Genomic DNA, 12,427 nt, shown 5'->3' with positions numbered 1-12,427 from the left:
TAAAACTGGTTTGAACAATCTTGTGTATACTATTACTTTAGTATTCTGATTGATTTATAAATTTACTGATTTGACTCCCTACAACACCACCAGTTTTGTTTATTCTATTTTCTATTTCAATAATTAAAATTTGCAATCTTCATTAAAAATCATGCCTAAACAGTTGAAATATTTTACTTGTTTCACAGATTCTCCACCAAGAATGCAGTTGTTTTCCATGTTGCGATCTATTTTCATTTTATGTCTTTTTATTGCTGATTTTCATGCCAAATCTGTTATAGCTAGGGATCCCATACGTCCCAGTTTTATTACTTCTGTCCAGGCATCCCGATATGTTTAGTTCAGGACGCTAAATGTCCCAGATTTTTTAGAATATAAAAATATTAACATTTCTAATAAGAATAAGTACAAGTCATAACATTTTTGGGTGCTTTTAAAAATGTATGTTTACAAAACAAAAAGCAGAGACATATTTATTTTGTAGTTTGGTGAATTACCAGAATGTCAGAATTTTGGGAAAACGATTTAGTTCCATACATTTCATTCAGCCGGAGAAAAGAATGTCAGAATGAGGGAGACAGTTGCCCAACTGAATGTTTAACTAATCACAACCATGGCATCTATTTCATTCGTCTGGTCGGCCATAAATTTTTAGCAATCTTTTGTCTCAAGCTTAGTTCACATAGCGTATGATATCCAACGGTCCGAAATGTTTCTCATTGGTCGACATGTTTTTGAATATTAACACGAAACAATGGTTCATTTTCTTTGCAGGCGTAGACTTCTGTGGCTAATTGGTTCAAAAGATATATTTCGGTAATTACACCACATTTTTTATTATTCAGTTAAACAAAATACCGAAATAATAGTTCCCGAAGTAAGTTATCATATGCTATGCGAACCAAGCGTGAAGCTTAGTTCGCATAGCATACGATATCCAACGGTCCGAAATGTTTCTCATTGGTTGAAAGAAAATGAACTCAAAAGATATATTTCGGTGATTACACCACATTTTTTATTATTCAGTTATACAAAATACTGAAATAATAGTTCCCGACAAGTTTCGTAAATCATAGGATTTACATCTTCAGGGGGTAAATAGTATAACTTAAAGTTTAAACAAGAGAATTAATAAATACAAATCATAACCGTCTGGCTATTCATAAACTCAATAACAGAATGGAGATATAAAACATTATTGACGTTGAACAATACTGGACGATGTCACGTGTGCTTGTTTTCGTTCATACAGTCCGAACTCAGATTGAGGTAGATTTTTTATTAGAGCTGACCACACTTGATGGAGAATTAAATCTTGATTTTTATTGCATTGGGTTGGGTTTTTTAGCATATTAGCAGCTTCTTTAAATTTTCTTATATAACTATTGTTTTCTATGTATGACATTGTCGTTTTTTGCCAGAGTACATCGTGTCTAGTGGAAGTGGTAAGGAAAGTAAGACCCATTTTTTGTTCTCTTTTGTATTGTACGTCTTTTTGGTGTTCAGCCATGCGTATTTCTCCAGATCTTCCTGTCTGTCCTACGTAGTAAATTCCGCAAGAGCAATGGATTTTGTAGACTCATGGTTTTTTAAGAGGATGATGAGGTGGTTTTGGTGGATGTAGGAATCTTGAGATTTTTTCCATACGAAGCAAGGCTACTTTTATGTTGTGTTTGTTCATTAATTTGGCTAGCTTATCTGTAACATTTTTGATATAAGGAAGCAAGATTGCGTTTTTGTAAACCTGTTTTATTGTGTTGTTAGTTGGAAGCATTTTAAGGATTCTCTTGATGGTTTTTGTTTCATATCCATTTTGTTGGAGGATTTGTTATAAGTATTTTAGTTCTTCATTACATCTTTCTTGTGTGCTGGAGATATTGTATGCTCTGTCTTGAAGAGTTTTAATTAAGCTTATTTTTTGTGAAGGATGGTAGTGTGAGGTTGCATATCTCCAGCACACAAGAAAGATGTAACGAAGAACTAAAATACTTAAAACAAATCCTCCAACAAAATGAATGTGAAACAAAAACCATCAAGAGAATCCTTAAAATGCTTCCAACTAACAACACAATAAAACAGGTTTACAAAAACGCAATCTTGCTTCCTTATATCAAAAATGTTACAGATAAGCTAGCCAAATTAATGAACAAACACAACAGAAAAGTAGCCTTCCTTCCTATGGAAAAAATCTCAAGATACCTACATCCACCAAAACCACCTCATCATCCTCTTAAAAAACCAGGGAGTCTACAAAATCCATCGCTCTTGTGGGATTTGCTACGTAGGATAGACAGGAAGATCTGGAGAAATATGCATGGCTGAACACCAAAAAGACGTACAATACAAAAGAGAACAAAAATTGGGTCTTGCTTTCCATACCACTTCCACTGGACACGATGTACTCTGGCAAAAAACGACGATGTCATACATAGAAAACAACAGTTATATAAGAAAATTTAAAGAAGCTGCTAATATGCTAAAAAAACCCAACCCAATGCAATAAAAATCAAGATTTAATTCTCCATCAAGTATTGTCAGATCTAATAAAAAATCTACCTCAATCTGAGTTCAGACTGTATGAATGAAAACAAGCACACGTGACATCGTCCAGTATTGTTCAACGTCAATAACGTTTTATATCTCCATTCTGTTATTTGAGTTTATGAATAGCCAGACGGTTATGATTTGTATTTATTATTTCTCTTGTTTAAACTTTAAGTTATACTATTTACCCCCTGAAGATGTAAATCCTACGATTTACGAAACTTGTCGGGAACTATCATTTCAGTATTTTGTATAACTGAATAATAAAAAATGTGGTGTAATCACCAAAATATATCTTTTGAGTTCATTTTCTTTCAACCAATGAGAAACATTTCGAACCGTCGGATATCATATGCTATGCGAACTAAGCTTCACGCGTCAGGTGTTCGAGTATTGTCATCTGTGTTTAAGTGTTATTATTAGAATTCTATTTATTTGACGTATGTATAAGCATTTATGTTATCTACATTAATAAATCAAATTCAAATTCAAATATGAATTTCAAATAGTCATTTCATGAATTTAGATGAAATATTAGCAGGCTTGGAATAAAAATTTCCAGCATTTAATATGAAAACCAGGTTGTTGTTTTTTTTTCACTCTTAGACTGACACATAATCATCATCTTCTTCTTCTGCAGCTTGTTCCACTTAAGTGAGGTCACTGTTTTTGGTGAGTTTACTCCACATCCTCCTGTCTTGGGCTGTAACCACATCCAAGTTCTTCATTCTCAAGTCCTCTTCTTCCAGCTTTGGCCACCCGCACTTCCTCCTCCCCCTGCACATCCATCTGCATGACATTTGTTCCCACATATTCATTCTCCCTCCTCATCACATGACCAAACCATCTCAAGCTTGCCTCCTGTATCTTCGCTCCTAAGTTTGTAACTTTCACCATTCCCCTCACATAGTAATTTCTCAGACGATCCTTTCTGGTCACACCACACATTCACCTTTAGCTGGTACTTCTTCTCTTGAATCTGCACACAGCAAGATGTCATCTGCATACAACATTGCCCAAGGTGTGTCTTTTCTCACCTCCTCTGTCACCACCTCCATCACAATATTAAACAGGAACAGACTTAATGCTGACCCTTGATGCAACAAGCCAACTGTCACTTGAAATCTTTCTGTCTGTCTGTCCCAGGCAGGTCCAAACTCTTATCTTCACATTTCTGTACATCTCCTGCACCAACCTGACATATTTCTCCGGTACCTTCTTCATCCTCAGACACCTCCAGACTGCTTGCCTTGGCACTCTATCGAACGCTTTCTCCAGAAATATATATACATATGTATATAATTAACATCCATCTAAGCCTGCCTTATATGCATAATGCACTGAAGAATACCGCAATTTTCATCAATCCTGGTTCGCTACCAAGATAATTTCTAATTAGAATTTTAAGGGTTAAATACCTATATTTAATCCACAGAAAATCATCTATTTGGACTTGCATTTTTGTAACCTAAAAACACATTTTAAGAAAAGGACCAAACAGATGATTAGATAGAATAGGATTAATATTCATGTGCATGAATATTAATAATCTGAAAATATTTCTAATAAGCTGTATAAAGAAATAACTTCAAAAAAATAAAATGTCATACAAAAAGAGCAATAGCGTAATTAATAACAACAGTTAGTTCTTACTGATTGAATGCTCTGCTATGTAAACTGCCACTGCAAACAGTTGATATAGAGATGGTATTCATCACGGAATATAAGCGCAAGGAATTTCTCAAAACATGTAAAAGACTTACATTTTCATGGTTGCATATATATCCCAGGGATGGACTAGTTGCCACTCGAGACACTAAGAAAGAGGCAAGCTAAATATATTGTACATCTACAACAGTGGTTCTCAAACTTTTTTTGTCTGGCGGCACACTAAAATCAATAAATAAATTTCGGCACCCCTAGTATTATTTGCTTTTAATAGAGAGTAAAGTGCCGATTAATTGATTCTGAAAGACTCGCATATATAACCCATAAATAAATTGATATTACAGATACTAAAGATATGAAGGAAAGCGTGTTTAAAAGAAAACAGATTAAAAAAACCCTATTATAAAGGTTCAGATAATAAAATATGAACTTAATGTGAAATGTGTGCCTGGTGTTGTTTGCATATTTCTTAGATATTAGGCCTTGTTTTTGAGAGACATATTCTCATCTCATTTTCAAGGGCCTTTAGTCTTTCTCTCTTCTTTGTTTTAATATTTACGAGTGCAGAGAAACCCAGTTCACACAAATAAGATGTAGAAAATTGCAATAAGATGTTAAGTGCTTTGAATCCTATATTGGGGTACTCCTTCATAGTTGTTATTCAAAATGAATTCAGACACATTTCTGAATGCTTCAATCTCAACGTACGATCGTTACTTATATCAATTAATTCTTCAGCTTCTATAAGACTTAACTCACTCATTGCTGATGTTGACTCTACAAATGGATTTCGAATCCAATCGTATAAATTGACTGAAATGTTTGGAAAATAATGGTCAATTTTTTCTTCTAACGATGTTAAATGACTGTAAATAAGCTTTTGCAGATCAGTGTTCTTACATTTTCTGGAGGCAACTTTAAGGAACATTTCGACATTGTTGGTGCTTAATTTCATCTTCCACATTTTTATTTTATCTTTAAAAGCTTTAATTTTATCTGTAGATGTCAAAATATTCTCATTTCTTCGTTGCATGTTGGAGTTCAGCTTGTTCAGATGATCAAATATGTCTGTTAAATAGGCTAGTTGGAACACCAAAAATCATCTCGTAATAATTTATAGAATTCTGGTTTGTCTTCATTTTGGAAAAACATTAATATTTCTTCTTCAAGTTCAAAAAAAAAAAACGATCCAAAATGCGACCTTTTGAAAGCCATCTTACTTCGGTATGAAGAAGAAGATTCTTGTAATGAGATTGCATCTCTTTACATAGTTCTGCAAATATTCTAGATTTTAATGGTCTGGCCGTGATATAATTAACCATCTGAATGATTTCTTCTAATACACTTTTTAATTCCAAGCCTATTGTCTTAGCCACCAATGATTCACGATGAATGAAGCAATGAGTCATTATAATGTTCTCATTTTCTTTTCTAGCAAAGGAAACAAACCCTTTTGTAATTCCAACCATAGAAGGTGCATCATCTGTACATATACCCACACAAGTTTTCCAAGATAGACCGCCATTTGTATTAAAATATGTGTTCATTATATCAAAAACATCTTTTCCCGTCGTAGTTTTTTCGAATTCCTCGCAGCATAGAAATTCTTCGATAATTTTATCATCTTCAATGAATCGAGTAAAAACAAGTAAGTGCTTTACCACCGATATCAGTTGACTCATCTAACTGCAAAGTGAAAAATTTTGATTTGATTATTTTGGTTATAACTGACTTTTCAATATCGACTGACAGATCATTAATATGTCTACTCATAGTATCATTTGATAATGGAATCTTCTTTATTTCTTCTTCTTCTGCCTCAGTACCAAAAATTGTTCTCACAATTGCTGAACAGACTGGACGAATCCTGGTTTCGCCGATAGTATGAGGCTTCATTTCCTTCGCAATTATTTCAGCGACTAAATAACTCGCTTCTTCAACTCGGTCGGAAATTGTAAACATTTTTTACAAAACTTTTACTTTGTTTTTCTTGTAATCGTATTAACTCTTTGAAATATTCAGGATTTTTATTCGACAAGTTGTCATGTTTTGTGGAGAAATGTCGCAATAATTTGCTAGGAACCATAGCTTCATTTGATAGAATCAAACCACACAAAATATACTTAGGTCTGGGAATTAATTTATCACCACACCACGTAAATCCCATTTTTATATAGCTCTCTTGATATAAACGAGTTTTTACATTCATTTTCATTGTTCCCTTTTTACATGAACTTATTCTTTCTGTTTCTGTTGTTTCATTAGTGCTTTTTTGTTGTTGAACGTTAAAAATAGTCAAATCTTCACTAATGCAAGTATCAGTTTTTGATAATTTATTAGTGCGAATTGGTTCGTTAGCTTTGCTACAAGTAGACATTTCTTCATTGTCAGAATTTTCACTTCTTTTTTTAAGGAAAAAATTATTCATGATTTTGAAGGGCATATGTAACTTTAATATTTTATTTTAAAATTTATTTCAAGTAAATAATTTATATTCCGGATGGAAAAACATTTGTTTACGATGTCTCTCATTATAGTTGGAATATATAACAATAAGAAAAACCTCTACTCACTGAATTTAACGACTTTAATATCGTACTTCGATTATTCTCACTGATGACAAAAGACATGATTTTTGTTTAGGGGAAATGATCATGTATAATACCTGTCACACTGAACAGAGAAATAATAAAACAGACAGCAGGACAACTAATCATTCATTAGTTCATTTTCCCCAGTATTTATGTACCGTCACATATCTAGTTACTACAACACGCGGTGATCTAATGAAATCCCAGGATATAATATAAGTGACACAAAAAAATGATAATTTTTATATACGCTTCATCCATCATCATCATTATCAAATTCCTACCATGTACCCTCAAGGGGGTGTACAGGATATGACAGTACTACATGAAAAAAATTACATCATTACTAACTTCGTATCTACAATTTTCCTCCAAATCAGTCTGTTACTTGTCAAGACTCCAACATTATCAGATCTTATATTTCTATCATTCCTGCCAACCTGGCAGAGAACACTTGTTTTGCTAATCTTTCCTTGCCCATTCTGTTTAAGTGACCATACCCCTGAGATTAGCTCTGCTAATGCATTCCTGGATGCTGACAATGTCAAGTTCTTTCCTAATATCCTAGTTTTTAATATGATATTGCCACTGATGCCATCTGTTCATACCTATAATCTTTCTCAGGACTCTCATATCTGCGGTCTCTAGTCTTTGATCAAGTGTTTTACTTCTGACCCAGCTCTCAGATCCATAAGTTAAAACTGGTTTGAACACTGTCTTGTATAAGCTAATTTAGTGTTCCGACTAATTTCTCTCTTATTCGATATGAATTTATTCAATTGACTTCCCACCATACCAACTTTGCTGATTCTGTTGTCTATTTCTATATTTAATTTACCATCTTCAGTAAAAATCGTGCCTAAATAGCTGAAATGTTTTACTTGTTCCACAGGTTCTCCATTCACAACACAGTTGACATTTCAATGATTCTGCCTATTTTCATTGTCTTTGTCTTTTTTATTGCTGACCTTCATACCATATCTATTACAACAGCTATTCAATTTAGTCAGAGAATCTTGCAGCGGATTTATTTAGAAGTATAACATCATCCGCATAAAACAAAGTGCTGACATTAACATCTCCAATTTTGATATCATGTTTAACACCACTTTCCTTCATAATGTGATCCATATAGATAATGAATAACAGAGGGGATAATGTACATCCTTGTCTCACACCAGATTTAACATTAAACCATCTTCTTGTACTTCCTTCAATTCCAACTGCTGACTTACAATTCAAATAAAGACTAAGTATTGCTTGATATAATGCCCCGTTCACATCATATAACTGCAGCGTATTGAACAGCTTCTCTCTTGGCACCTTGTCGTACGCCTTTTCCAAATCGACAAAACTTAAATACAGATCTTTGTTATATTCCCATGCTTTCTCGACTATTTGTCGTAAAGTGAAGATCTGATCCTCACAGCCTCTATTTGGCCTGAATCTAGCTTGTTCTTCACCAAGCTTTTCTTCCACAATTCTTCTCAACCGTTTCTCAAGTATACTTGCATATATCTTGCCAGGAACACTCAGTAGGCAAATACCTCTGTAATTCACACATTCAGTTTTATTTCCCTTTTTATATACGGGTACTAAGAGAGCTCTACTCCAATCATAGGGAATTCGTCCTTCTGTCCAGGCTTTCTGAACTATGCAGTGCAGCCACTGTAAGACTCTTATACCACCATACTTCAGCATTTCTGGTCAAATATCATCTACTCCTACTGCTTTTCCACATTTCAAGCATGGATATGTATTCCGGACTGTATGCCTGTTGAGTGTTTTTTACCACTGTGCTCTCACTGCTTGTTTCATTTAGCAATTTTTCGAAGTAATTACTCCATACTTCAAGGATATCTTTTTCTCCTGTTTTCATGTCACCTTTATCATCTCTAACTCCTTTTACAGCACTCTTTCCTCCATTCCTAAGCTTCTTCAACAACCTCCAGAATATTTTGCAACCTTCTTGATATTTATTTTCTATATTCTTGCCAAAGTCTTCCCATGACTTTTGTTTAGCTAGTTTTACACAGTGTTTAGCATTCTTGCATTTGTCTCTATATTCTTTAAGAGCACAAGCTGACTTATTTGACAGGAACTTTTGATATGCTTTCTTCTTTTCCTTCACTGCCTCTTTAATTTTCTGTGTCCACCAGGGAGTTCTGATTTTTTTTTATCTTTGCAGACAACCTCACCACATGCCTCTCTGGCAGAATCAATCATTGTTTTCTTCAGAGTTTGCCACTGAATCTTCAAGGTTTGATTCCTGTTCTCAAACTCTTTCATTTTTTCTCTTCAATAATCTTTGTGTATTTTAGTCTACAGTTCACATCTGAGAGCTGTTCAACTTTTATTCGCTTTAAAACTTTCTTACATGTTATTCTTTTCAATATGAAATTCAATTTTATCCTGCTCAGGACTAAATAGTGATCACTTCCAATTTCAAATCCTCTGTACAGTCTGGTGTCTTGCACCAGGGAGAAAACATCACTATCAACAATAACATAGTCAATGAGACTTTTCTTATTCCTAGCCTTCTCTCCATGTGAATTTGTGCACATTTTTATGTTGGAACATGGTGTTAGTAATAACCAGTCCATGTCCTGAGCAGAAATCCAACAGATATTTGCCATTATTATTAACTTTGCTCTTTTCTCCAAATTTTCCCAAAACATTTTTGTATGTCTGACAATCACTTCCTACTCTGATATTTAGATCCCCAACAAGGACCAACTTTTCCTTTTTCATTGTGTCATTTGCTTTCTTTAGAGTCTCAAAAAATTCCTCCACTTCTACCTTAGTAGAACCTTCTGTGGGACCATAGGCACAAATAAGTCTCATTGTCCAGTTCCCCATTCTCATATTTGCCCACATTACTCTACTTGAGACTGACTGTCATTCAAGAAGATTAGCCTCGTATTTTGTGTTGAATACTATGGCTACTCCTTCTTTTCCTTGATTGTCATTGCCTGAATATAACATTTTGTATTTATTGCTCAGAAAGATCTCACCAGTTTTTGTCTTTTTTGTTTCAGTCACTTCTGTTATATCAATCTAGTACTCATCCAGTTCCTCAGCCTGCTCCATTTCTTTGCCATTCAGGCTTCTTATGTTGATAGTACTGATCTTGAACTCTGGTGATGTTGAGTTGGGGTGTGTTTTCAGATTTGCTCCAGTAGCTGACTTTTTGCTGTTCGCCCTGGTTTTCTAGCGAAAACAACGGGGGCCTGTGTTTAACCAGGCGACGCCCCAGCCGGCATGAAATTTTGTCATGTTGTACCATTATTTTTATATTTTGGTTTAACCAATAAGAATACAATTTGGTCGGCTAAATCCCAAATTGCCAGCCCATCCTCCTTCGTTCAGTATCCAAGTAGATACCCAACAGGGTGCACCACGAGAAGGTGAGGATTGGACATTAGGTCAGAAGCCTTGGTCGGTTCTCTGCATTCCTTTAAAGGCTATGTGGAGGTCTCCTCTCAGCTATACAGCTTTGACCCTTAAGCACCCCATGCTTCATCCATTAAAATCAAAATATATAGTTTTTTTGTTTTTGATTTAGTTATTTGTGGCAATTGAATATTTTGCTTTTTTCAAATAAATGATTCAAAATTTTGCGGCACCCAGTTTGAGAACCACTGATCTACAGTATTGTTGATAAAATAAACACCCACTTTATTAGACAAAAAGACCACAATACAACTGCACCTGGACTACTATGTGTAGAGTGGCTTTTTGGGGGTTGGAGGAGATAAATAAGCTGTGGAAAGGGTGCAAATGATATAATGTACAAATGATATCAGGATTATGGAATGTAGATAATGAGGACAGATTGAGAGTATATGGATTACAGATACTGGTAAACAGAAGAAAGTGGAGTGATGTGATGATGAATGTATATAATATGGTACCACTTGATGATATTTTTCATTATATGGAAGGGTGAGAGGAGCGCACCGATAGAAGTTAAGATTGTAAGCAGCTAAGAAAGATCATGAACTAGATTTTTCTCTCCAGAGCAGTGAATGAATGGAACAGTTTGCAGATGAAACAGTGAGTGCATCTAGTATGAATGAGTAAGAGACAGTATGACAACTGGTGTGGGTGAAGTATAGCATCCCTTGATGAGTCCTTGACTCCCAGAAGGTTTCAATACTAACAATGATAAAAGGAATATGAACATGCAAAGTAATGTGCAGAAAACTGTTTTGGAGATTATAACTATGTGTAGGCACCAATGTATTTTTTTTTTTTTTGGAATGATTAGATACAAATCAAGAAGGTGTTTTTTAATGGCATTCATTATTATAATTTTTGACATATCTACTGTAGCCACAGCAATATTTTATCTAAATTGCTATCTCAATTATGGTCCATTCTTAATAAAAATGGTTCAAAACTGACATGACTGAATTTTATTAAAGGTCCTAACACCAGATTTCATTCAATTCCATCTAGCAAGAGTAGATTATCATAATCATGAACATGTAGAAAGTATTTTACCTTGGGTATAATAGTAGTGGCCCCTTGCCTTTAATACAAAACATCATGCATCCCCTTCTTGGAGATGTGTTTTGGCATTAAGGGTAAATATTAAGATTAGTGATCAGATCTTATGCCACCTTTACCACGAGTTGCCTTGGTCCTGCACTACCTGTAGGATCAGCTAGACTTGCATCACTTGCAGGCGCAAACTTGACTTGTTTGTCTGTTTGCTTACTTGGGAAATGGAGTAAAACCAGGTTTAAAATTGCTTGGTATTTTTAACATTTATAATCATGAACAGTTTTGCTATTAAAAATAGTCCAATTAAAATTGAGATGAGAATAAATTTTAGTGGAATTGCAAATACCAAATTGTTGTAAACTGTTTCTAGCCAGGAAAAATTAATACTTTCCATTTAACATGTTATCCATGTCAAGTCTGAATGAAATGAAAACTGGGATGGCCAGACACATTTTTGCAAGGATCCCAAATAACAAATTTCAGTAAAATCGATCCATGCAGAGGAATAATATGTGTGAACAAAATGGATCTAATAAGTACTACCTATTTTATAAATTGGACTTAAAAATGCTAAGATTCGAAAAATAGAAAATAATTTAGGTTTTTTTAGTATTTCAATGTATTGCAAACAATTTCTGCAGTTTTTTTTCTCTTCACTTATTAAGCTACTTTTTATTACAGAACTAAATCTGAATATGGGTCAAGAAAGAAATAGTGCTGCATGCAATACAAACCTATCTTCATTTCGCCTGGTATGTTCAGCCAGTTTATTGACAGCTGGTCCCATATATTTTTCTGTTAAAAACAAGTTATTGGTTCATTAGAAATTATTTTAAAATGCACAAATCAAATGTAAGACAAATTATATTTACATAAAAATTTGTTTTATGCAATTCATATTAATAATACAAAAGAATGCCAGTATTTTTCAAACCAAATTCCTGATAGTGGGGTGCTTAAGGGTCAAAGCTGTATACCTGAGAAGAGACCTCCACACAGCCTTTAAAGGAAGCAGAGAACCAACCAGTGCTTCTGAACTAATGTCAAATCCTCACCTTCTTGTGGTGTACACCCTGTTAGGTATCTAACAGGATATTGAATGAACAAAGATGGGC

General features: G+C 34.3%; 1 protein-coding gene across 2 annotated transcripts in view; it reads right to left on the bottom strand.

Moving 5' to 3' along the window:
• RIOK1 (RIO kinase 1) overlaps nucleotides 1–12,427 on the bottom strand; it is a 220,935-nt gene that overhangs the window by 121,720 nt on the left and 86,788 nt on the right. For both annotated transcript variants that reach the window (XM_090404720.1, XM_090404721.1), the window contains exon 6: nucleotides 12,047–12,107. In XM_090404720.1, coding sequence (XP_090260846.1) covers nucleotides 12,047–12,107 — 61 coding nt within the window. The remainder of the gene's footprint in view (nucleotides 1–12,046; nucleotides 12,108–12,427) is intronic.

The sequence above is a fragment of the Typopeltis vanoorti genome, chromosome 15 (assembly GCF_054136105.1).
Source record: "Typopeltis vanoorti isolate ZY-2024b chromosome 15, IOZ_Tvanoo_1.0, whole genome shotgun sequence".
NCBI classification, from domain to species: domain Eukaryota; kingdom Metazoa; phylum Arthropoda; class Arachnida; order Uropygi; family Thelyphonidae; genus Typopeltis; species Typopeltis vanoorti.
The sequence above is the reverse complement of the archived record's forward strand: the minus strand, read 5'-3'. Positions and strand labels throughout refer to the sequence as shown.